The sequence below is a fragment of the Mesocricetus auratus genome, unplaced genomic scaffold (assembly GCF_017639785.1).
Source record: "Mesocricetus auratus isolate SY011 unplaced genomic scaffold, BCM_Maur_2.0 Super-Scaffold_100019, whole genome shotgun sequence".
Classification (NCBI taxonomy): Eukaryota; Metazoa; Chordata; class Mammalia; order Rodentia; family Cricetidae; genus Mesocricetus; species Mesocricetus auratus.
Genome location: NW_024429200.1, coordinates 11983271 through 12010797, shown reverse-complemented (window position 1 = coordinate 12010797; position 27527 = coordinate 11983271). Strand labels below are relative to the sequence as shown.

General features: G+C 41.8%; 1 protein-coding gene across 2 annotated transcripts in view; it reads right to left on the bottom strand.

Annotated features, from left to right (window-relative positions):
• Positions 1-963: 963 nt before the first annotated feature.
• Tnpo3 (transportin 3) overlaps positions 964-27527 on the bottom strand; it is a 70528-nt gene continuing 43964 nt past the window's right edge. For both annotated transcript variants that reach the window (XM_005078085.4, XM_005078083.4), the window contains 13 exons: positions 26676-26815; positions 24170-24361; positions 23626-23717; positions 21433-21509; positions 20536-20596; positions 19288-19428; positions 17767-17883; positions 15718-15812; positions 13825-13981; positions 13099-13266; positions 10839-10951; positions 3279-3375; positions 964-2024 (listed from right to left, as the gene is read on the bottom strand). In XM_005078085.4, the coding sequence (XP_005078142.1) occupies positions 3315-3375; positions 10839-10951; positions 13099-13266; positions 13825-13981; positions 15718-15812; positions 17767-17883; positions 19288-19428; positions 20536-20596; positions 21433-21509; positions 23626-23717; positions 24170-24361; positions 26676-26815 (1414 nt within the window). In that variant the 3' untranslated portion in view covers positions 964-2024; positions 3279-3314. The remainder of the gene's footprint in view (positions 2025-3278; positions 3376-10838; positions 10952-13098; positions 13267-13824; positions 13982-15717; positions 15813-17766; positions 17884-19287; positions 19429-20535; positions 20597-21432; positions 21510-23625; positions 23718-24169; positions 24362-26675; positions 26816-27527) is intronic.

Sequence of the window (27527 nt, the reverse complement as noted above, 5' to 3'; positions counted from 1 at the left end):
TGTGTCACCACCGCCTGGCCCCATGAGGCTTTACTAGTGGTTTTAAATACAGAGGGCTACAGAAATGCCCTTCCTCTGGCCTCCATGATGTGTGCATGTACCCCCTCCCACGCACACACTGAGCATACTACATGCACACATGCACTAATGTGTCCCTCCCCCCCACAGTGTGTATACTACATGCACACATGCACTAATGTGCCCCTCCCCCATACACACAGTGTGTATACTACATGCACACATGCACTAATGTGCCCCTCCCCCATACACACAGTGTGTATACCACATGCACACATGTACTAATGTGCCCCTCCCCCCACAGTGTGTATACTACATACACACATGCACTAATGAGCCCCTCCACCATACAGTGTGTATACTACATACACACATGCACTAATGTGCCCCTTCCCCCCACAGTGTGTATACTACATGCACACACACACTAATGTGCCCCTCCACCATACAGTGTGTATACTACATACACACATGCACTAATGTGCCCCCCATACACAGTGTGTATACTACATGCACACATGCACTAATGAGCCCCTCCCCCCACAGTATGTATACTACATGCACACATGCACTAATGTGCCCCTCATACACACAGTGTGTACACTACATGCACACATGCACTAATGTGCCCCTCATACACACAGTGTGTATACTACATGCACACATGCACTAATATGTCCCCTGTCCTTTTAGCTATGGCAGTGATCTCATGGGCTTATCATGTCTGTGCACACAGTTCATTCCCCCTGACGCTGCATGGAAGGTGAGATGTAGCAAGAGGAGCTTCACAGAGGAAGGACCAGCAGTTCCTTGAGGGCAGGGCCGGCCTTAATTTTAACACTGCTCAGATGCCTGTTAGGTTGACACAGGCTGAAAACACAGGTGGATTAGCCAGAATCACATTGAAGCAGTGAGGCGGTGAATGGAAATAAAAACACAGACTGGTAAAATTTTAAAAATCGGTTTTTATTTTTTTCTGTCTTTTTTTCTTTTTTCTTTTTTTTGGTGCTGTTGATTTATTCTTGAGATGGCTACACCACAGGACAGAACAGTGCCCTTGTAATTAATGGCAATGCAAGACCACACTCCCTCATTGAGATCTGTTCTGGGTTTCCCACTTCAGCCTCATGTCCCAAGAAGTCAATGAATTTTCACACTTTTTAGCAAAATACAGTAGTGCTGTACATACAATTCCTCCATACCGTCTTTTTTGTTTCTTGCCCCCTCCTATGTCTGTGGATGAACACTTCACTTTGAAAAAGAAAGATTTAATAATACACATTTGTACCCTCTCCACGGGGCCAGTTTTGGTTTTTCTCCCCAAGGCTGATGACAACTCAGGAGAGCTGGAGTGGACTGAGCAACTCAACAGGGTCAGGGTCGAGCTCTATGAACAGCAGCTTTGGCCCTGGCGAGTGAGTTCCATTTTCCCTGACCATGACAAAGGAGGCCGGGCTCCTTGTGTGGCCTCTCTGGAGGTGGACAGCAGGGGCGCGCATGTGCTCCTTCTGCTCAGCCATGCTCACAGGTGGAGACGGAGACGACTCTTGAGTTCCAGTTGTAGCCATGCCCCCGGCTAGAGTTGCCACATCTCCTCAGGCACTGCTGCCTCACAGAGAGCCCTTACTGCTGTTTCTGTGTGTGCATGCTGGTGTGTGTCTGCCATGTGTGCGCCACCCGCTACCAGGTGAGTGTTACGGTTCTGGTTCCATCTCAGCTTTCCTTTTTTTTTCTTTTTAAAATTTCCTTAAATTATTTTTCCTTTTAGAAAGAAGTTCACCAGGAAACTAGTTCCCCTCCCACCACGCCGGACAGGCTGCAGCCATCTTTAAAAACCGCGCTGTTTCTCCCTCACACCCCAAAAAGGGGCTCCTCAGGATGCCTCGGGAGATTGAAGTTTCTCCCTGTCTGGCAGCAGTGAAGGCCCCTCTGCCACAACGGAGGTTTCTGATTGTGGGACACAGTCTGGGTTGTTTTCTTCCTGTCTTCTAATAAAAAAGACATTCCTGACAAAAGAGAAGAAACAGTGGATAGCTGGGCGCCAGAAGACAGTTAGCAGGATGAAAGCCAGTCTGAGGCAGCGTGTGTTCGCTCAGAACCCTTGTTAACAAGCAAGCAAGCAAAATCAAAGTCTGGCTTCCCCAACTTGCAATTAACTTCAAGGCAACATCAACTCCCTAAAACTCTGCCTGCAGCATGTCTCCAGTGCTGAGCTGCAGACTCTAAGGATGATGAAGAGGCCTGGAACAAGCCATCAGAATCGAGCCTTCCCTGCTAAACCACCAGAAATGCTCCAGTCCGTTAAACATTGGGTGTTCATGTAAGATTTAGTTTTGAAGGAGGGTTTTGTTCACTAACAACGATTTAAACTCTAGGGAGAGAGTACTGAACAGATGTGCCATCTATTACAGGGCTAAAAGTAAGGACTTCAGCACACAGGAATGGTCTCCACACTTAGCAAGGGCTTGATGAACACGAGAGGCGGACATCTACATCAGTGCTAGTCTCAGACACATGCAAACCCGACAACTGCACATGTTAGTACTCAGTGTACAAACTATAATTCTGAGCGTGGTAAAGACACCACTGAACACCACCTTGACCTATTAGTGCATTTATTATAGAAACAACCGGTAAATACCGCAGTCAGAATATTGCCTACTGGATGGGACAATAAATGTTCCTTACGATGTCAAAGGGCAAGTTTAGAGAATTGCCTTTCTTTACTTAGGCAATAAACTGGCAAGCAAATTTTACTACTCAGTCATCCCTTTCCTTAGCTGAGTGTTTTGCTTTGCTTCGGAATTAGAAGGGACACACATAGAGAAAGTTGACCTCAGAGAAAGCTAGAGGTTCCTACACCTCCCTGGCACTTCAATCAAAGAAGCAGGAGGCATAAGCGGCTCACACGTTAATTCTGGCATGTCTGTCTTAGAAGACTGGTGCAGGAATTATGCTCACTATTGTTCTCAGCAAAGTGGCAGAGGTTAAAAAGTACTGACTTTTCAGGCTAGAAGTAGCTATGAGGGAAGACATTTTTCTGGTGTATTCTGCAGCAATTACCGTCTGTGGAGTAGAAAATGGTATCCAGATACACTGGCAATGTGCCTGCCCTGGCCAAAGACAACCAGGGTCCTGAATATCGCAGCTGCTGACATACATAGCTGAGCACTAAGTTCTTCCTTGATTTGAGCCTTAAACAGTCCCATTCTCAAGCCTCCCAGCAGCCCGGAAGAGAACTAGAAGCACATACAACTCACCTGGACGGCAGGCACAGTGCAGAGTGTGCGCTTGAGCTATCGAAACAACCTGGTGAAGTCTCGCAAGGCCCAGCAAACCTGCTTACATTCCTCGGCACTAGAAGAGAAAGCGGGTGGGGTGGCGCTTGTTGAGGAGTAAGTACGACGCTGAGGCGCCCACTGAGGAGGGCTCCACCTCTGCCAGAAGTGACTCCCATCGACTCACGACTGACATCTTCCCAGAACGCCCATAAATGAAGATAATTATTAGCTTGGTGGTTCCCAAGGAATGGACTTTGGAGACAAACTGTTTAGGGCTAATTCCTGGCTCTTGTGTTCTTGGACAAGACACCGATCTTTGCCTGAGTCTCCTCATCTATTATATACTTCATGTTATTCAGTGGATCAAATCCATTCATATAAATACGACATTTATGACAAAGGAGCAGCAAGCAAAACCAACTCAATGAATGTAATTTTCTACGACAATACTTGAAGTCCCTGACACAGCACAAGGAACCCAGAGCTCTCAAAGGAAGACGGCCACCAGGTTCCCTCAAGGTGTGGAGGGAACATTTTAACTCTGAGCTGTGCTCACAAAGGTCCCCCTTCCCTGTTCTCATTCAAAGACAGAGTCTGTTTACAAGGCCCTATCTGGTAACTAGGACGATCAGTCGCTGATTTTCTAATGAACAGGCTGCTCAGGGTCTCCTCTTGGAAGGAGGAGGAGGAGAAGGAAGGACCACATGCCAAAGGAGAAGGGAAGAGCAGAAACTTGGTCCTCGGCAACAGCTGGATGCTCCAGTGCTATGGAGCCCAATATTTACCTGACTCTTCCATTTGCCTGAAACCCATCCAGAAACCAGCTGAGGCAGATTTCATTCTTCTGCATTCCTGCCCTCAGCATTGCTACCTGACCCTGGGGCGAAGCTAAACCACCAGAAAAAGGAAGCACTTCCTAACAAACTCTCCTGACTAAGAAACTCAGGCACAGGGATACAGCCTAGAACTCAAGCAGACTTGTGCTAGTTAAATACCAGAGGTGGTAACTGCTAAGAGCTAGCAACAGAAGAGATATCAAATGCCTATCTACAAATTCCCTCATCAAGTATAAAGATCCAAAATAATGGTGGAAAGCCTTGAGTCAGACTCAGGAGTTTTTCTGCACCATAAACACGTAATGGATCAATAATACCCTCTATCTGGCATAGTGGGTTACTGAATCCAGGGCCTTGCGCAGGCTATGCAAGCACTCCATTACTGAGCTATATCCCTAGCACTGCTGCTGCTTTAACAAGCTTTACTAACAACATCACATTTTTGTCTATTTAAAAATAAACAGCATAAGTAATGAAGCAGCTAAGTACATGCAAGCTCACATCATTCATGTTCCTATGTCGGGAGGGAGGGAGGAGCTGCTGTGTGATGCACTATTACAAACAACAGAGGATATACAAGCACTCAGAAAGTGCTGGAGACTCAAGATCCTTTTATCATTCCAGTACCCTGTATGCTTGAAATCTCACCCATTTTCAGTGGAGATCTTTCAAGTCAACCTAGATGGAGGAATACCTCTATCTCTAGCCTCTTTTCTGAGAGCATTGAAATTAAATTGCTGAGCATGGTGGTGCACTCCCTTAGCCCAGCACTTGTGAGGCAGAGACAGGAGGATGTCTGTGAGTTCTAGGCTATCTGGTCTACACAGAAAGTCGGAGGCCAGCCATGGTGACATAGGAAGACCCTGTCTCAAGAAAAAAACAGAACAAAAAAACCAAAGCAAACCAACCAACCAAACCCCAAATAAGTAAAAACAAGTAAGGTCCAAATACATGAGGACTGTGGTGATTTGAATAAAACTGGCCCCCATAGGCCCATATATTTCAATGCTTAGTTACCAGTGGGTAGAACTGTCTGAAGGATTAGGAGGTATAATCTTGTTGGAGGAAGTATGTTACTCGGGTTTCAAAAGCTTGTGTCAGGCCTATCCCCCTCCCTGCTGCCTGTGGCTTACGCTGCCATGCCTGCCTATGTACTGCCAGGCTCCCAGCAGTGGTCTGAATAAGAATGAGCCCATATATTGCACATACATTTGAGTGCTTAGTCACCATGGAGTGGCACTACTTAAAAGGATGAGAAGGATTAAGAGGTGTGGGCTTGTTGGAGAAGGGTCACTGGGGGTGGGCTTTGAGGTTATTCAAAGTCTGTGTGTCTGTCTGTCTGCATGTATCTGCTTAAGAATCGGGATGCAGAACTTTCCAGCACCATGTCTGCCTACATACCACCCCATGCTCCGCACCAAGATTAATAATGGACTAACTTCTGAAATGGTGAGCAAACCCACAATGAAATGCTTTACTTTGAAGGAATTATCTTGATCATGGTGTGTCTTCACAGCAACAGAAGAGTGACTAACATAGAAGTCACAGGGATTGGGGTATTGCTGACTATATTGCTTGTTGGAGGAATATGGAACACTTTGGGACTCTGGACAAGAAAACTAGTTGGACACTTTAGGCAGGGCTTAATGGGCTATCATGTAGGAGCATGAAAGACAGTGGTGCTGAGAGCAATGTAGATTTTGACAGCTCAGCTCAAGAGGTTTCAGTGGAGAAGAATATTAGCTGGTGACCTAGACACCATTCTTGTGATTTTCCTTTCCATTTTTTTTGAGATAGGGTTTGTGTAGTCCTGGCTGTACTACTCACTCTGTAGACCAGGCTGGCCCCAAACTCACAGAGGGACACCTGCCTCTGTCTCCTGAGTGCTGGGATTAAAGGCATGCACCACCACCATCTGGCTATTCTTGTGATATTTTGGAGAAGAATATGTCTGTTTTCTGTCCTTGTCCAAAAAAGTCTGCATAAGGCTAAATTGAGGAGTTTTAGATTATTAGCATTGTCAGAGCATATGTCAAGACAGCCTAGTATTGACTCTGTCATGGAGGTATTATTGGTTACTCTTATGCAAGGAAAAATATGAAATGCATGTATGGTTTGAGGAGAAAAGGAACACCAGAAAATGTAATGGAGCTAAGTCCAGTGCTCATGGAGATAAAAGGTTTAAAGAAAAGCCAGATGGTAAATGGAATGAAGGGAATGGTGACCCAGGGCAAGACTCCACCCAGCTAAGTTTCCAACTTGAGAAATGAATTAAAGAAAAGCTTAAGAAGTAATGGAAACCACCAATAGAAAGCTGATAAAAATGTATTTGAATCAGGGAGCCAAGTTCCTGCTCCAGCAAGCAGCAGAACTTGGCAGCTTCAGCCTTGTGGTTGTGGCTTTAGAGTTAAGGATACAAGAAAGGAGTTGTGGATTCTCCCTTCTTGGTTGAAGAAAGACACTGAGGCCAGGTGTATGTCAGGGGTATTCCTGCATGGAGGTCCAAAGAGATCATTACAAGAACTGTAAAAGTGAAGCCTGGATTGTTGGAGATGCCAAAGTAGTGCAATACCCACTGAGGAAAGCCATCAACAGGGTGAGGAACCAGCTCAAGAGAGAAAAGTGTTACAGGCAACAAAACCAGAAGGAGTTGGAGATCTGCAGAGTGCTTTGAAATGAGACATGGAAATATAGAATTTGGAGTTTGCCCAGCTGTTTTTGGTCTCACTTTGGCCCAGTATTTCTTCACTATGCTCCCTTTCCTCCCTTTTGTGATATTAATGTATATTCTGTGCCATTGTATGTTGGAAGTATATGATCTGCTTTTTCATTTTGATTCTAAAGAGGGTTACAGTTAAAAGAGACTGTCATGAGTCTCAGAAGAAATACTGGACTTTTAAGCAGTCTTGAGACCGTGAAAGACTATGGGTATCTTTGAGAGTAGACTGAAGGCACTTTTGCATTATGATATGGCTACAGGCCCATGGGGACCCAATATGATAATGACCAGTCCTCTGAAACTGTAAGCCAGCCCACAATTAAATGGTTTCTTTTATATGAGTTGCTGTGGTCATGATGTCTCCTCACAGCAACACGACAGTGACTAAGACAGTAAGGATGGCAGAGGTCTCCAATTAGCTCCACTTCTGTCCCCACATCTGTCAGTGACTGAGCTACATGGCAAAAGCTCCAGATAACTTTGAACTTAAATGACCTTGGTGAGTAAGCCCACAAGAAAGGACCAAAAAACTCAGTGAAAAGATAAAACAAAAACTCCGCCCTTAAAAAGCTCCTTAAAATGTTAACACCACTTTCTTACCTAGGTCCTCAGGGCATTGACTAGTTTCTGGTCTCTGATTATATTTTCCAAACTCCTATTACTTTTAGAGGTTCCATTTTCTAGTCCCACAATTTCAAATCTTCTCCCAAATATGTTTGTGGTCACTATTTCTCAAGCCTCATAATCTTAGGCCATGTACTAAGAAATTTTATCTGGTGTCTTGGTAGGTAATGACAACCTGACCAGTGAAGATACCCCATCTAGTCTCTAATTCCAGTGTCAACACTTCCCATGTTCAGCACCTTTGTTTACAGTGCCATGCATGGTAAGATGCATGTAGGCAGTCACACCAAGCTGGAGAAGTGGGAAATAATGGCAGGATTTCTTTTAGTAATGATCAATTTGAGATAGTGATGGCTTATCATGTTTTTAGAAGAAAATTGTATTCTTGGTTGATAAAGCTCAGCTTTCTTCAACTTGACCAACTAAGAAAGCTGAGGAATTAATTATCAACACCATTTGAAAAGCAGGCTGGGACTTGCTACAATGAAGCTGAACCAGTTCACCCTCCCTGTTAGGATGGCAAACAAAACGGCATGTTGAGGCAAGAGTTAGAGGACCTTAAAACCAAAAGGGAGACGGAGTCATGCACAGGTTCAAGGGCAATGCAATAGAGAATTACTAAGAGAAGGTGAGTAATCTCAACCCCTTTTTAGCTCAATACTCTACACACCACCCCCCAAACCCGCAACAGACACAGCCCAGTGTGACACAGACTGCTCTGGGAGCTGCAGAACTTGTTCAGCAGTGAAGGTCAAGGATATTTGGCTCAGTTGCCTTCTCACTGAGCAAGGATCAAGGATACATTATTCTCGAAACTGCTTTCCTTAGAGCCCTTGCCCCTTTCTTGAATTAGGATGATGTCTGTGACCATGATTTCCGACTTACTCATTATTCTATCCGTCATATACTAGCCCCATCAAGAGCATATGGGCCTGTAGAGACATATTCCAGAATGTGTGGGTGGCTGTTGTAAAGTTGGCAAGAGACATGCTTCAGCTAGTTTTGCAAACAGGCAATGACATTCTGGCAGTTTTTTCCCAAACAAAAAGGAGTTAAACTTCATGGGTCACCTATTACATGTGGGAACTTCAAGATTCCACTTGGCATCTCTTGATAACCTTTAGCATAGAATTAATCTTAAAGATAAATTAACTGAAATTAAAATAACAGCCTAATGAGAAGATGAAACCAACAGTCTCTGGAGGATTTCCCCTAGGTTTCCATTTGCTTCAAGGAAATTAGAGCCAATAGATCCTGGTTTCTATTTATCAGCAAGATGGAGCAGAGAAAAAGAAGCAGCAAGAAGCAACTTTCTCCTGAGACTGAATGCATGTGAAATACCACCCCTACTATAAAGTCACAATGAAAGGAGATCAAATAATTTCCTAATGTTACCCTAGTCTATATATGCTTACCCGGTACAAGGGATTCCCCACTTTGGAGAAATCTATCACAAAAGTCAGTTACCATGCTATTTTTCAGCCATACATATCAGCTGATACAAAATTAAAACATCAGTTAGTTCTAGGGCATGACCTTTAGCCACTTAGTAAGCTACAAATAACAGCTCTCTTTCTCCAACTTTTAGCTAAGACAAAAATCTCACATTATACTTCTGGGTGATCTAAAACTACTATATAGCCCAGGCTGGCCTTGAACTTACAATGATCCTCTTGCCTCAGTACTCCCTACCCCCTTTTAAAACAGCCTGGTGTAGTTTAGGTTGGCCCTGACCTGGTGCATGCCACAGACAGAGGCAGGTGGATCTCCGAGTTCCAGGACAGCCTGGTCTACAAAGTGAGTCAGCCAAGAGCCACACAGAGAAATCCTGCTTGAAAAACAAGATTTATTTTTAATATTGTGTGTACATGTCCAGAGGTCAGAGGAGGGTGCTGGATCCCTTGGCGGCTAAAGTTATAGGCAAAGCTGCATAACCTGAGTGTTGGAGACTGAACTTGAGTCTCCTACAAGAGCAGCAAGCACTTTTAACTTTTAAGTTATTTATTTGTAGGTGTGCGTGGCTAGAGGATAACTTGCCTAGAGCTGGTTCTCTCTTTCTGCCATGTAGGTCCCAGGGACTGAAATCAGGTTGCTGGGCCCAGACACCAAGTCGTTGTTGTTGTTTTCTGAGTGAGGGCTGGCTATGTAGCCCTGGCTGGCCTCAAACTTACAGAGATCCTCCTGTTTCTGACTTGTGAATGCTGGGATTAAAGGTTTGTGTTACCATATTGAGCTCACAAATCCATGTTGTAGGAGCTATGCGTAACTATAGAATTCATGTTTATAGCAATGTTATTTATACCAGCATATAAATAAAAGGGGCATATACATTCATAATGGTTAATGTTGATTGCCAACTTGATAGGTACTAGAATCACCTGAGACAAATCTCTGGGCACGTATGTGAAGGAGTTTCTAAACTGGGTTAACTAAAGTAGGAAAGCCCACTCTAAATGTGGCTTAATACAAAAGGGAAAAACAGTTAAATACCAGCACTTATCTCTTTCTGCTTCCTGAGTGCAAATGAAATATATCTAGCCTAAGCTCCTGCACCATAACTTCCCTGCCAGACCCTCCAGAGCTGTAATTACAGCTGGGTGTGAACTGTGTCCAATGGACCTAGGATCTGAACCTGCTCTCGAAGAGCAGCAATGTTCTCCAACACTGAGCCTTTGAAGTACACATGCACTCTTCTTATCCTGATACTCGCCTGTCTGTCTGTCTGTCTGTCTGCCTGCCTGCCTGCCCTGCCCTGCCCTGTCCTGCCCTGTCTGTCTCTGCTTCCTGGTCACCATAAGACCAGCAACTTTGTTCCTTTATGTCCTTCCAACATGATGCTCCTTTGTCATCACGGCCAAAAATAAAATAAAATAAAGGCAATGTGTCACCAAACCTGGCTTGTACAATTTTCTCATCTACCACGCATACTTCTATTGATGGATAATTATTTTATTTCCAGGTTTTTTTTTTCTTTTGACATTATCAACCTTGCTATAACACTCATTTTTTGGCTTACACAACATCACACAAATATATGAATAAAAGCCTGTGTTTACTATTTAGCCAAACTCTAAAGACTTTATCAGTTACAAAATCCTTTTTTTTTTAATGTGCATTGTTATTTTGCTTGCATGTATGTCTGTGTTAGGGTGTCAGATCCCCTGGAACTGGAGTTACAGATGTGAGCTGCCATGTGAGTGCTGGGAACTGAACCAGGGTTAGCTACTTATATGTGCAGGTGACAAACATATACCACATGGTGATACTGCCACCCACTGACTGGTGGAATACAAGTCTAAGCAGTTTTTTCCTACATACCCCAGCCACTGTCTTCCTTTCATAATACCCCAGCACACTTACCTAGTGACTTGCTTGTGGAAATCTGTAAGTTGTTTATGTGTCACTGTGACAGCTCCCACAGTTGTCTCCTTTGGCAAACCTTTCAAGGAGTTTTCTAGCCACCGACAGAAAGTCTGTATAGAGATATTGAACAAGAGTTTTAAAGGATGCAAGATTACTTACCTAGCATCCTATAGTTACTAACCAACCCCCTTGAGTCAGGCCAAATACGATCAACAAAAGGCTATCATAGGCCTTCAAAACTCTGGGCGGATGAACTCTGCAAAAGCACATCTAGCTTCTCTTTAGAGGGGGGGAGGTCAGTCACATCTTGCAAGAGAAGTCTCTTCCAGATGAGACTCTTGGTCTGTTCCTACCATTAACATATTTATTTCAAAAACTTACTGCAAAACTTACTGCAAAAAAAAAAAAAACTTTCTACGAGAAAGACCAAGGAGAATACAAGGAGGATACGAGGATACAAGTGCAAAAGGTACTCTAGCATGTTTCCGCAGCCTAACTTTGAGAAAACAAATGCTTAGAAAACATCAAATCAATTGATGAAGAAATGTAGGAACACTTATGGATGTTTTAGACAAGCAGGGTATAATTGGAAATATTGATAAATGACTGTCCCACATCAGATTAAATTTTTAAAAATGTTATTGTATGTATATGTATGTATGGTTGAGTACATGTCTGTGTACCACATGGCATAGTACCCATGGAGGTCAGAAGAGGGTGTTAGATTTCCTAGAACTGGAATTGCAGATGGTTGTGAGCCACCATGCGGGGTGGTAGGAATCAAACCCAGGTCCTCTAGAAAAACAGCCATCCCTCTAGTCCACAATGCGTGTTTAAATAGCAAGGCACGGCAGGTATGGAGACGCAAGCCTTTAATCCCAGCACTTGGGAGATGGGTGCAGGAGGACTGAGAATTTCTGGCCAGCCTGCATTACATAAGGAATTCCAGACTAGTGTAGGCTATGTGGTCAGATCCTGTCTTAAGAAAATAGCCGGGCGGTGGTGGCATACACCTTTAATCACAGCATTTGGGAGGCAGAGGCAGGCAGGTATCTGTGAATCTGATCTACAGAGTGAGTTCCAGGATAGTCAAGGCTATTACATGGAGAAACCCTGCCCCTCCAAAACTGAACAAACAACAAACAAATAAGAAAAGTGGTGCACAGACACAGATACATACACCCTCTTATAGTGATATCTTGTTTATACGCTAACAGACAAAGCTTGCCTGAAGATCAGAGGGCGGAGTAGCCATAGAGTTAACCACAGAGGTCGGGAGGTCTGAACAGACAGGCAGGAAGTGATAATGCAGAAAGAGACAGGAGTTCAGCCACTTTTCGGCTGGAAAGTTGAGCAGGTAAGGTGGCCGTGGTTTTGCTCCTTCGGTCGCTCTGATCTCTCAGCATTGTCCCTGTATCTAACTCCAGGCTTTTGCTATTAACACCTAGTAGAACTTGTGTTACACCTCTCTGTTCACTGGCTTACACTGTCTTTTTTCTTTGCTTCTGTAACATGGACAAAACATAAACCTTTGGCTGACTGAAACTCACATAACTAGGCTCATCTTAAACCTCTGGTGATCCTCCTGTCTCTAGCTCCCAAGTGCTAAGATTAGCTGGGATTACAGTGTGTGTCATTATGTACCCATATTTTTAAAGCAATGGAGCAGATAGACAAATAAGGAATTTAGAATCCAGCAAATGAGAAGTTTTTCCTTTACAAGTTTTCATAATGGTAACCATGGTCTAAATGGGGCCTCCTACTCTAGCTATCTATGTACATGTATGAATTGTGATACATAATTTGGAACATTCTAAAACTACATAGTTAACTAAATCTGAGTTGCTTACACCATGTACTTAAAAAAAAGTTCCTTTAGTCCAGTACAGACTTCAGAATGATTGTACACTTCTTGAGTAATCTGCAACTAGATATAAATAATAAAATAAGTATCTCTCAGAAATGAATAGATTTCCCATGTACTAGACACAAATCAACTCAAAGCTTAGTACTTACTTCTGAGGATATACATTATAAACCTCATGGCAGTGACACAAACATACTTTCAAGAACCCAATAAAGGATTACTGGTTTTCTATGGGCCCCTTTACTTTCAAACTAAGCTTAGCAATGTGCCTAAATTTGGTTCTAAGGAGATATACAATATAGTTGGCTCAAACTTAGGGCCAGTTTCAAGGAACCAAAGCCCATTAGGTTTGGGGACTATGAGAACAGGCACCGTATGAAAGAAACTTACCGGCCTATCAACCTGCATGATCTCCCAGAGCACTTCAGCCACATCTGGTAAGGTGTATGGGGGGAGACAAAAGCAGCATGTATGGAGCAACTGGCTTACAAGCTGCTGTCCAAGTTGGTTCATCACCTGTCCAATCAGCTCCTTCCGCAATTCAAAATCTTCTTCATGCTGTAAGAAAACAGGAACATGATGTGGGATAATGCTCTTGTTCACTATAAAGATCTGTCACTCATACTGGTTTAATAAAATGCTGATTGGCCAGGAGCCAGGCAGGAAGTATAGGCGGGGCTACCAGACTAGGAAAATTCTGGGAAGAGGAAGGCAGAGAAAGAGTTGCCAGTCAGACGCAGAGGAAGGAAGATGAGAATGCCTCACTGAGAAAGGGTACCAAACCACGTGGCTAAACACAGATAAGCATTATGGGTTAACTTAAGTTGCAAGAGTTTGTTAGCAATAAGCCAAACAGTTTATAATTAATATAAGCCCCATGTGTCTATTTGGGACTGAAAGCTGCAGGACTTCCATCTACAGGAACATATACTAGGAACAAGGATTGTTTCAGATTATTTTGTGCAGCATACAGCACTTAACACAGATACCTGAGATCCAGATGTTAGCAACTTGGTCAGTGGATGATCCCCCCTGGTATGGGTCAACCAAAAGAAATCAAGTACACAAGAAAGAGACAGTGAAGAGCCAAAGTAGAAAAGGTGTGTTTATACTCACATCATTTGCTACTCCTGTGTGGATGAGGTCTCGCAGGAATCTCATGACACTGCAGTTGGCATCTCGGTGGTCCAAGGTGGTAGACGCAATGGCCCACTGTAAGATCGGGATGACTACTTGGCTCCTCAATAAGGTGACAGGGCTACGCTGAATAAATCTGGTATGTGAGGAGAAGTTAGGTATCAACAACAAGATTAGGATACGAAAGAAGTCAAGGTAAAGGATAAAAACCATGGAAACAGTAAAGGCCACTGGCTGCTAGGAACTACAGGGAAGAAGTGTTGAGACAGAGCACAGAAGACTTTTAGTAAGATTATAGCAGTAACTAAGCATTGGATCCCTCTCAAAACCCAGAATGCACATCAGAAACAAATCCTAATGGTCCACCCTAGACTTCATGTTTTAATAATATACAACTATAGGATAATGGATTTTACAAATGGACCACCCTGGAGGAGAACGTTGATAAAAAGGGAGGCGTGAGCACATGCATGCAGGGGCAATAAAAGGAACAGGAAAACCATACTTTTCATTATATATTGCTGGGAATGTAAAGTTATACTTTAAAAACTCTTATTTATAAGAAGGGGGGCTACCAGTGAAATAGCTAATCTCAATTTCAACTCAACGACATCTAGACGTGCCTTGGAGACAGGCCTCTGGGCATGCCTGCAGGGGACTATCTTGATTAGGGAAACTGAGGTGGGAAGACGTATTCCCTGTGGGTGGCACCATTCTTTGAGCTGGGATCTTAGGCCGCATAAGGAGAAAGCCTGGGCACAAGCATTCATTGCTCTCTGCTCTCTGATGCGGATGCAATGAGAACAGCTGCTTCCCTGACTGCTATAACTTCTCCACTGTGACAGACTAAAACATCAAACTGTAAGCAAAAAGAAACCTTTCTTCCTTAAGGTGCCTGTCGGGATTTTATCACAGGAAGAGGAAAAGTAATTATAGTCAAAGGAAACTGGGCATGGTGGTGCATATATTTAATTCTAGCAGGCAGATCTATATCTTTCAGGCTAGTCAGGGACACACAGGGAAACACTGTCTTTAAAACAAACAAACAAACAAGGGATCATCAGTTCTAAGATAAAATTATATCAGAAGGATATTCAGTTTCTTCAGGAAGTAGCTAGAGTGGAGCATGAAATAATGAGAGAGCATCATGGGACAGTAACATTACTGGGGATTATCTATCTGTGTGTGCCAGCTAGTTTTATGTCAACTCGACACAAGCTAGAGTCATCAGAAGAGGGAGTCTCAACTGAGAAATTGTTTCCATATGATCAGGCTGTAGGAAAGCCAGTAAAGCATTTTCTTAATTAGTGATTGATGTAGGAAGACCTAATGTATTGTGGGTGGGGCCAATTCCTGCCTAATAATCCTTCATGGGTTCTATAAGAAAACAGGCTGAGCAAGCCATGCGAGCAAGCCAGTAAGCAGCATTCCTCCATGGCCTCCACCAGGTTCCTGCCCTGCTTGAATTCCTGCTTGCTCTGCTTTTGATGATGAACTGCTACATGGAACTGAATGAAATAAACCCTTTCCTCCCCAACTTGCTTTTGCTCATAGTGTTTCATCACAGCAGTACTAACGCTAACTCAGATACTGGGTAAGCACACTTCATCTGATAGTTCAAAGTCTCCACGTAGACACATTTCTAGCCTACCTAAGTACGTTTTTATCTTGTGTATATCCCCTCTCTGTTCCTACCCAATACTCCTCACCTCTGGAGATAGGCCAGCTCACAACAAGGCTACGAATCATTAAGCTACTTTTCACAATGATCTTATTTTATAGAGAAGGAAATAATAAAATGTCAGGTGTCAAAATTAAGCAGTGACAATGCACAATTAATATTAAAAAGTCTTGTACTTCAGAAGGACTTACCGGGTAGCTAACCTGAATAGGTCATCTACAGTGTCGGGGTGATTTTGGAGGCCATTCTGCTGTTCTAGGAGCTGAAAGGTGGGAATGCATAGTGCCTAGAACAAAACAGTGATTAAAGGCAAACTTGTCAAACGTCATAGTAAATACAAAGAGTAGAAGACGCACATAGGAAATGATAAGATGATGTTAAGTACAATAGGAAAAGAAAACTTTTTCCCAATTCAAAGAACAAGCTTACATGCTGAGGAGAAAAGAAAAGAAAAACTACCAAAAGCAAACAAACAAAAAGATCACAAGTCAGGGACTGAGGAAGCAGATGGCTTGGTAGGGAAGAGCACTTGCTATGCTTGTACAAGCCTGTAACCTCAGCTTTGGGGAGGTGGACAGGCAGACCCCAAGAGTTTACTAGGAGTGGGCCTTGTTCAAAAAGTGAGCTTCTGCAATAGGCAGAAAGCAACAGAAAGACTCCTGGTGCTCTACTCTGGTCTCCAAGTGCATACACACACCCCTGCACATTGATGTGTAGATCACACATACAACACATATCACATACACAGAAGACACTTCAGAAAAAGCCAAAAGTACAGATCTCAGCTGATGGTAGTGAACACACTGACTCACTAATTGACCAACTGACTGTCCTGTCTCCCCTTAATGATCTATTTATTTTAGAAGATGGTGTCATAGAGCTCTTCAAACTGGAGTCACAATATACCCAGATTGGTCTCAAACTCACAGTAATCCTCTTGTTTCAGCTTCTTGAATAATGAGATTATAGGAATTCTCCATCATATTTAAATATCTCATGGAGTTTTTAAAAACTTATTTGTGTGTTTATGAAAGTGGAGGTGTGGATCCTTGCCTTCCGCCTTTTTTGAGATGGAGTCTCTTTATTGTTTCTGTATTGCATGTGCCATCCTGGTCTGAGAGATCAATTCCCACAGGAACAAAGAGATTGTAGATGCTTGCACTACTGTATCTGGTGGGAATTACAGATCTGTGCTACTGTTTTATTATTGGGTTCTGAATTCAAGTCCATGTTTGTAGAAAGAAATTTTACCCAATAAGCCATCTCTTCAGCTATTTGCTGTTTTGGTTTGTTTGTTTTGGTTTTTCATGACAGGGTTTCTCTGTGTAACAGCTCTGGTTGTCCTGGAACTTGCTTTGTAGATCAGGCCTGCCTCCTGAGCGATGGGATTAAAGGTGTACAACACTACTCCCCAGCTCAGGTCTGTATTTATTTATTTTTTTTGAGACATGATTTGGTTCTGTAGCTCAGATTGGTTTTCAACACTCAACTCATGCCTATAGTCATAAGATACCATACATGGCATAGAATTAGAAATCTTAAAAAAATATTTAAAGGATTGTTTTATGTGTATGAGTGTTTTGCCTACATGTTTTATATGTACACCATCCAGACGCCTGGTGTCTTTGGGGGTCAGAAGGTGGCATCAGATCCCATGGAACTGGCATTATGGATGGTAGTAAGGCATTATGGACACTATAAGCCACCATGTGGGTGCTGGGACAGAATTCGGGTTCTCTGTAAGAACAGCAAGTGCCCTTACCAGCTGAGCCATCTTGCCAGTCCTAGCATTAGTGAAGATACTTTATATATGCACTAGATGTGGTCTGGTCATCAAACCTGATATCCGAGTTTCATCTAGGGACCCACATGACAGAAGGAAAGAATCAGCTCCCACAAGCTGTCCTCTGATTTCCACACTCTGTGGTGATATGTGTACCCCCTACCCCAACAAATGCAGTAAGACATTAAAAAGCTAGGCATAGCAGTGTACTCTTGTAATCTAAGCACTTGGAATGCAGATCTCTGGGAATGAGACCAGCCTGGTCTACATAGTGAGTTCCAGGGCACATAGTGAGACCCTGTCTAAAATAAACAGAAAAAAGAAAAATAATCACCAAGAGTCTATCTCCCTCATATTAGAAAAATCAACAAGCCGTGGTTGTGACAAGAATAAAGAAAGCCCAGCAAAGGTTTTCAGGTCCACAAGGCCTGGCATAATCTCTCCAATAAAAACATACCTGGAGCATATCTAATAATCCCTGCCGACAGCCTTCTTCCATGCCATATTCATCCACAAGGATACTGCCAAGGTACAGGAAACAGGAATGCTGATGTACACGGTACACATTCACCATCTGCAAGAAGAAACTGCTCAGTCAATCTCTCTCTCTCTCTATTTTTATTATGTGTGCGGTATTGTAGCTGCATGTATGCCTACATGACTTAAGGAGGGTACCAGATTTCATTATAGATGTTTGTGAACCACTATGTGGTTGCTGGTGGATTGAATTCAGGACCTCTAGAAGAGCAGCCAAGTGCTCTGAGACATCTCTCTAGCCCACGGGGCTTTTCTCTTAAAGGCAAAGTATTACAGTTTGTTGGCAACACAAAACAAGGCTCAACTCCTTAATTTTCAAGTTTTCTTTTTAAAGAGATCTTTTATGCCTTTGACTGGTTTCCTTCTGAAGACAATGTTGAAAAAACTGTCAAATACTTCAAACTACAAGCAATTTAGTACTTAGCAGTACTCTAGTAGTATTTCCAAAATACAGTCTCACTGTCTAGGATTAAAGGTCTACACCACTATGCCCAGCCCTCTTGTTTTTGTTCAGGGACACATACTAAGAGTAGGTTTCACTGGTGTAGTCAATGTTTTAATTCTAATCTGACGGTGTAGAACAAAAATACCCGCCCAACTCCCACAAAGTTTAAATGTGCTATACTAACAGTAGGAGGCTAACATCAACACAAATTAATGATCTAAGGAAAAGTGTTTCATATAGGTCTAAATGTTACTACTTCAAATCACAAATCACACCATCACAATTACTTGATAATCTTAATGATTAAAACAATCAAACTGGGACTGGGAGATGACTCGTGGATGAAAGCACAAGCATTAGAACCAGAGTTCAGATCCCCAGAACCCATGTCAAGCTGGGCAGGTGTGGTAGCCACTTGTAATTTGAACACTGGGAGGCAGACAGGGCACCTATGAAGCCAGCTAGCTATCTTCTAGAACAGTAGACTCTCCAGTTCAGGGAGAGACCACACCTCAACAAGAAAAATGGAGCTCGATTGAGGACAATGCTCTTTGTTAACTCTAGACAGCATTCTCCTTAGACGCATGCATGCATGCTATCACTTGGGGGTAAAAAAAAAAAAATCAAATTTATTTTTGACCAGTAAGAGACCTGTATGAATAGCAAAATATAGTCAAGACAGAACATAATCTCCGTGGGCCAAGAAACAACAAAGTTTGACTTGTTACATTTTCCTCAAAGACATCAATACAAAATGTTTACCACGGACACATAGAGGCTGAGCATGAGTTGCTCTCTTCACACGATTTTAGCCAGTCTATTCATTCCTACTGCTATACAGGCTGCTTTTCTATAGACAGCATACCTATCTCATGTACTTATCTATTAAAATGTTTTCCTTTCCAAATCAACCAAAAGGGCTTCATTTCATCCACAAAGTCTTTGCCCTGAAGGTATAGTTCTGTACACGGCATGTCCATCACAAGGAAAACTTACCTGTGTGACTAGTGGCTGTAAAAGGGCTGCAGATCCTTTGCCTACACAACGAACAGCAAAGCGCAGGCATCTGCAACAACGTTCTACAATCCGATTGTCAGCTCGGTGCTTATTTAGAGTCTCAGACAAAACTGGCCATATCTGAATCAAAAGGTACAGTGTGAGAAAGAAAGCACATCCACTAATAGCTGAGACAATAATCCTAAATTGGTAATACCTGATTTGGATTAAATTAATTCAATACTATTACTATTATTATTGGTCTTACACAATAGCCCAGACTGGCCTTCAGCTCACTCTGTGGCCCAGGCTGGCTTCAAACTTGTGACAATCTTCCTGCATCAGCCTCCTGAGTTACTGGGATTACAGCACACATTATTACACCTGTCTGATTTGGATAAGATTTTCTTTATAGTAGTTCACATGACCTGATTCAACCAGTATGTGTATAGATATGCACACTACTAAAACCCAACTGCTTCTTAAGAGAAACACGGTGACTCTAACTTAATAAAAATCAGATACATATTTTCCTAAATTTCAGACTTCCTTAGTGAGGATAAAAAAGAATCACAGAGGAAAAAAATATTTAAAGGGAACCCCAGGAAAGCAGAAAACAAACAAAAGGACTAGGGTTGTAAATAGTTATCTGCTGCACTGAACAATTAAGGATATCTAGTATTTATATAACCTCTAAAGTTTGCAATGCACTCCTAGAAACCATGACTCTGGCTATAGAGCTGGTTCAGCAGTAAAGGCACTTGCTACCAAAACCTTTGACCTGAAATAATAAAATAAATCCCTAGGAAACATATAAGGAGAGAACCAACTCCTATAGGTTGTCCTCTGACTGAATTCTGTGCCATGGGTAGTGCGTATGCATACAAATATACAATTTATAAAACAATAAGCAAGTAAACCAACAAACAAAAACCCCACGCTTCTTGATCCTCATATTATCCTGAGTGAATAAAGTACAAGGGAGGATTACACAGAAGGAAAGCTAATGTCATTTACTTTGTCAAAAGTATTAGGCTAGGACTGATTAAGCCTCCTAGCAACTGGTTAATCTTAGGATTTCTAGCTCATTGACTTTTTCAGTGCATTTCCCAACCATTTTATTATCAAGTGTAAACCTAAAATCATGCCCAAAATGAATTCTCCCTATGAACAGGAAAGACAGTGTCTCCTCAACCTAGTTCCTCAAAGCCTTAAAGGCAAAAGAAAACAGCAACCATTAGTACTTACTTCCTGTATGACTTTTTGGCACGGATGACTCTGTCCATTTTCTACAATAGGATTGGTGTGTCTGGAAAAAGACAATAGCCCAAAACAGTGAAAGAAAAATTCATCTGAGAACCCAGACCTCACTCTCTGCTCATAAAACCAGGTGGTAAGAGTCATTTACTTACATCAACACAGTAATCTTCTAGCCCATTTCAAGCAAAAACAGACATACTTTAATGCCCATACATAAACATCAAACTGCCACTAGTCACTTCTACTAGAACAAGCAAGTTCCACGCAACTCTGATTATATGGGCTAAATGTTTTTGTTTCCAAATTAATAAAAATACATACAACCTACCCTGAGCATTAAACACAGCAAGTTCAGGCACACCTTTGGCCCCAGCACTTGGGAGGCAAACCCAGGCAGATCTCTATGAGTTTGAGGTCAGCCTAATCTACACACCAAGTTCCAGACAAGCCAAGGCTAGGCTATATCATAAAATCCTGTCTCAGATGAAGAAAAGCCAGGCAGCAGTGATGAATGCCTTTAATCTTAGCACCTGGGAGGCAGAGGCAGGCAGATCTTTGAGTTCAAGGCTAGCCTGGTCTACAGAGAAAGTTCCAGGACAGCCAGGGCTACACAGAGAAACCTTGATTCAGGGGGAAAAAAAAAACAAATGCCAAAAGGCTCTAAGAACTACAGTGTAACGAGAGTCTGCAGACGGGATCTTCCTGTGTAGCCTAGGTTGGCCTCAGCTTGCTATGTAGTAAGGATGACCGTCAACTTCTGATCTTCCAGCCTCATCTCCCAAGAACTGGGATTACAGGCCTGTATCACCACTATTGGCTTATTTTAGTGTCTCACTTGTGCATTTATTTTAACTCCAGAGAGGAACCCAGACCTTCCCTTCTTACCTAAAAATTACTGCCAGGCGATCTAAGAACACAGTGGGATCTGAAGATATGCCATTGCTGGGCTCCTGAGACAACAGCTGAAGAGACAAAGGCATTAACACAGAGAGACGTTTTTAGTGAAGGCTGCAATAGACATCCTTACATATCAACCCTTGCCTCAACTGCTTATTTCCTTAAGAAGAGCTGAAAATTACTTGAATGGTACAAATTTTTTATTTGCAAACCGCTTTCCTCATCTTGTTGCACCCTGGATTAGACTGCATATTACTGTATTTACTATCTGATCACTTGGGAAAATAAAATGTCTTGATTTTTTTTCCCCACTTAACTATGGTTAACATAATGTCTATAAAAGAAATTGTATATTGTTACTTTATACTTAATATATGTAGCATCTATATTTAGCTAAAAAAATATTTCAGTGTATGAGGTTTGATCTGTATATATTTACATATACTGTGTGAGCCTGATGTCCAAGAAGACCACAAGAGGGTGCTAAGAAGTGAACCCAGGTGTTCTACTAGAACAGCAAGTGCTCTTATCTTCTGGGCTCTCTCTCCAGTCCCTATATGCAGCTTAAGAAAAAAACAAAACAAAACATTTATTTAGTTGGGGTGGGGAGAGGCATGTGAGTGCCATGGAATGCATGTGGGGTCCCAGAACAATGCGAGGAAATCAGTTCTCTCCTTTTACCATGTGGGTCCTAGAGATCAAATTTAGGTCCTCAAGCTTAGTGGCAAGCACCCTGACCAACTGAGCCATCTTCCCAGCTCAGTTTTAAGTTTTAGACAAGGTCTTCCTATGTAGTTCAGACTAGTTTCTGCCTCAGCATTTGACTACTGTGATTACAGGCATGTGTCACCATACCCAATTTATATTTAGCTTTAAATAATATAAAGTGTTAAGATTATTACTTCTTTAAAGCTTTTTTTTTTTTTAAGTAAACTGTCTCTCATTCTCTTTCCTAAAATTTCTTAAATACTGCTAGCAGTAGAAATCATTACAGATAAACTTCAGGACTATTATGACAAGTTCTAAAACTTCCATTAGTATGTCTAATGTTCTTGAGCTAGAAAAGCAATTGGAGAAGAGCTGACAACTTTCAAGTGTTCGTCAAACAAAATATGGTAGACTGCAGACAGAGTCTCACTATGTAGCTGAGGCTGGCCTTGAACTCATGATCTTCTTGCCTCATCTTCCCCACCCAGAGTTGAAATTGCAGGTGTGTGCCAATACTCCTGATTTCTAGAATATGGTTTTACCTCCTGTTTTCATGGTGGACCTTCTAAATAGTTATCACTGACATTTAGAAATTGAGAATCTACTGTTCCTCCCCCATCATCACAGGGTTTCTCTGTGTAGCCCTAGCTGTCCTGGAATTTCCTCTGTAAAGCAGCTGCCCTCTAACTCACAGATTCACCTGTCTCTACCTCCTAAGTGCTGGGATTAAAGGCATGAGCTACCACCACCCTGAGAATCTACTGATTTTTAAATAGTCATGTGACACATAAACAATGCTTTGGTCAACGAGAGACTACATGTATAGAAGTCATTTTATAAGATTATATGGAGAGACTCCCTAGCTACTCAAACACCAGCGTGCAATGTTTATTCCTATGTTTGTGGTGCTTCTGATATGACGGTTACTGATCTGTTTACTATACTGTTGTTACTATTTGACTTTGTTTGTTTGTTTTAAGAGTGTATCACTATTTAGTCTGGGCTGCTCAGAATTCACTATATAGCCCAGCTAGTTTCAAACTCCTGATTTTACTGAATCAGCCTCTCAAGTGCAGAGGATACCATGTCTGGCCTTATCATTATTTTAAAGTCTACACATACTCAGGAGAAAGGAATTGGTGTGGCGGCAGCAGCCTTTATACACCCAGTGTTTGCCATGTGTCTTGATTTACGTCAAGAGGTCAGGTCAAATGACTGACCTTAGCTTCTGGGTTTGTATAACAGTCCAATGTTTGAATACCTACAAAAATGACTAACTGCTTTACTCAGCCTGTTTCCTTGAGGCAAATGAACATTCAACTGTATATTTTCTAGTATGTTGATACATTTACAAATTTTAATAAATTTCAGTTAATTCTCTTGCTGTTTAAAACATATGATAGCTAATTTGTAAATAAGAATTGTACTTTTTTTTCCTGTACTTTTTCTGTTTCATTCCTTATTTGGACTCACCTTTTTCAATGCCATAACCTGAACAGAGCATAGCTCGCTAAGACATTCCGTAATCTTATCCAAAGGCAGTCTTGCTAGGACAAGAGCTGTTCCTGAAAAACAAAAGGACTCAAATGAAGAACATAAAGGATGAATTGAGGTAATTAATTTAGCTGATCTACACTAGACAGATAAACAGAATTCTTTTAAAAAGATCAGCACTGTTTTAAAGTTATAGTTTCTTGTGTGTGTTTAAGAAGAATTCAGGCTGATTTTCACATTGATACAACTCAATGTTCATTTCTTCTTAGCAGCAAACACAAATGTATTCAATTTGAATGTGTTGTCTCTACCCCAAATTTATAACTATGCTATACATCTTCAAGCAGTATGAATTAATTTGAAGGCTTAAGTTTTGCTAAGAAAAGAACATATAAACACATACTAAACATTACCCCTGAATGGAAAATCCACCTTCGCCATCACTAAGTACATTATAACTAAAAAGCTTCAATAAGAGTCAAGATAACCCCCAAATAATGGTTTAGAGGAAACTGTTACTAACCTTTTAGCAAACCCACAGCAGCTTCAGGAGATAACATGAAAGAATCAAGGGAGTGGGCAATTTCTAGGAGTCCATTAAAGTGCTGAGCCATATGATCCCGACAAACTGAACAAATGTTATGAATGGCTTTGGCTGCAGCAGAAGCCAGAGGCTTTTCACACAGGCCTTTCATCAAATAGCCCAATACAGGGTCTAAGAAATAAAAGCCAAATACAGATTATATATATGAAACTCAAGGAAAGTACATGTTGCAACAAGGTTGATGTATTTTTCAAAAGTAACTCATGAAATATATAAAGCACTCTTAGTACATATATAAAAAAATTCACCAGGTATGACAACACACCTCTTTAATCCTAGCATTTGGGAGGCAGAGGCAGGCTATCTCTGAATGTGAATCCAGCCTGGTCTATGTAATGAATTCACAACCCACAAATTTGGAACCGATCTCACTGATGCAGTGTTAGGAGGTCCTGAGCTGTATTAATTTCATCTTTCAATTCTTTCTTCATTGTAGTTAATTGTTCCTTCTAATCCCACAGATTCAGGTAGCAGTCTGAAAACCATTGACTGTGAGCCCAAGGGATGGCTTAGCCATTAGGATTTTGCACTATTCTTACCAAGAACTGAGTTCAATTTCAAGCACCCATAGAGTGGCTTACAGCTGCCTAGAAATCGAGCTCCAGGGGGATCTGATACCTATGGTCTCCACAGATACCTTGCACTCCTAGGCACATATCCATTGCTACACATACTTTAAAACAACAACATTCTAACACAACTGTGTGTGTGCGCGCATAAGTACAGGAATGTTCATATATGTGCACATGGACTTGTAGCCCCACAGTTGATGTTAGGCATTCCTCTATTACTCTCCACTTTATCTATTGAGGCAGGTGCTCCCAAATGAACACAGAGTTTGCTGACTGTTTTACTAGCCAGCCTGCCCTGAAGATGCCATCTCTGCCTCCCTAATACTGGGATTTCTGTTGCCCACCTTACCTGTCCAGCTTCTAGGTGAGTTGTAGACCTTAGTCCTCAAGCTTGCAGGACAAGTGCTTTATCCACTAAACCATTCCCCAAACCCCATCTGCATCACATCTAAATGAAAGAATTTACTACTACGTTTTTATTTTACCAACTGTAACTCTTCCAACAATGTTGACTGCAAAGGTTTACTTCTAGAGTTAATCCTACTTTCTTTTTACCTTTATAAAACCAGATCTTTTTTAAAGAAAGGAAATATTAAATGTGCTATAAGATCAGTTTCATGGTAACCATGAAAAAAAAACAAACAAAAAAAGCCTGAAGGAATCAAACGGATCCTGTGTCAAAACCCAATCAAAACAATTATTGTGAACTGAGACTGTAGCACAGTGGTAGAATGCTTAGCCAGCATAATGTGGCCCTGGCATTGATCCCCCATACTATAAAATTACTAAATTCGTAATATAACATACTATAGTCTATCCTCTGACCCAAGAGTTCTGAGACTGTTTAGATAAGACACTCAGAAGAAGAATCAGAAATGACAGCCCTAACAACTCCAATATTGTAGGCTTTGGCTCTCAAAAGACACATTGAAGTTTTGATTATTTTTGAGTGAATATTAACACTGCAGTTTGTTTACTGCTGATGTACAAATCTGAGTGAGATACTGCAAGTAAGTATTCAACTTTGCCGATTATTGGACATGACAAAGACCCCACTTTTGCTTTCTGATAGAAGGGTGTACACACACACCCACAGGAAGTTTGAAAATATTATGGAATGGCATACTCCACTTGCTAGGAGGTTTGCTAATAACTGAGCACACACCTATCTTAAGTTCCATGCACAAAAATGAGAAAAAGAAAGTTGTGTCTGTGTAACAGCCTTGGTTGTCCTGGAGCTCACTCCATAGACCAGGCTAGCCTTGAACTCAAGAGCCCCACCTGCCTCTGCCTCCCAAGTGCTGGGATTAAAGGCATTTGCCACCATACCTAGCTACTTGTTTACTTTTTGTGGCAATCATTTTAACCATTAAAACCACATTATTTGCAAACATTCACATACTTGGAAACACATAAAAATTCTCAGAATGAATCTCTCTTAAATATCAAGAGTTTAATTACATATTTCTTTGGAAAAATTTTTTGTTTTCTTTAGATCTCAGTGTCTTTATCTGCAAAATGAGGGTGCTAGGATAAATGATTCCAACTTTAAGTCCAACTTCAAGATTCATTTTAATTTATATTTACTTTGAATATTACTAACTTTTACATAAAACATCTACTAAACAGAGAAAACCCCTTCCTTTCCTTTAGTCTATTAGCCGCTAGGACAGTCTGATTAGCTCGTACATGTACCAAAGTACTTAGAAAAGTACTAAGTAGTCCAACCCTCTCATAGAATAAGTTCCGACTCAGCAACTTATTCTATGAGAAGAAAGCAGGAAGACAAGAGCAAAAGAAAGGAGACATGGAGCCAGCTCAAGTGGCGGCGGCAGAGGCAGAGTCACACTCACCCAGGAACTGAGGGTTTCGGTCAACCACTTCACTCATTTCACCAACCAGCTCAATGCTTGTGTACCGCACAGCCATGTGGACAGTCTCTGGGAGACGGACAACTCCCTCTAGTACCTCCACCAGCGTAGGGTTGTTCTCCCTGAGGACAGAGAGCAAGCACTCACAGTCACTGTCTACAGGTGATACTCTGGCCAACTAGGCAGCAGTGAAGCTTCACATTGCCTAAATTACGTCTAAGTAAATAACTACTCCAATAAAAGTACTGAACAGTTTTCAAACAAGGAGTTTGGTTTCTTATTTTCTTGATGTACTAAAAATGTGCTCTACCACCGAGGCATATTCCCCAACCCTCAACATTTTCAAAAACTTCAAAAAGGGACAAAAGGTAGAATTAAAGAAGTACACTGCTCCTTCTTCTGAATGACATGAACGTGTCTAGATACATGCTATCAAAGAGACGTCTTTGCAGTTGGAAAGGCAGACATTAGCTGGGGGTGAATGTCATCTTTTTTTTTTTTTTTGGTTTTTTGAGACAGGATTTCTCTGTGGCTTTGGAGGCTGTCCTGCAACTCACTCTTGTAGACCAGGCTGGTCTCGAAATCACAGAGATCCTCCTGTGTCTGCTTCCCGCGTGCTGCGCCGCCACCACCCGGCTGAATGTCATCTTTTACTTTTTATTTTTGTCATCTTTAAAGAACCTAGTTCATCTAGTCCCCGGTCTGCAGCACCTAGAACAGTGCCTGGCACATAGTGGGCACTCAAGAAATGTTCTTAATGCTTAAGTGAATGAATGAATAACTCACACAGACCACTGCTGTTATTCTCCAAAGATTTCTTAGGACTGGATACTG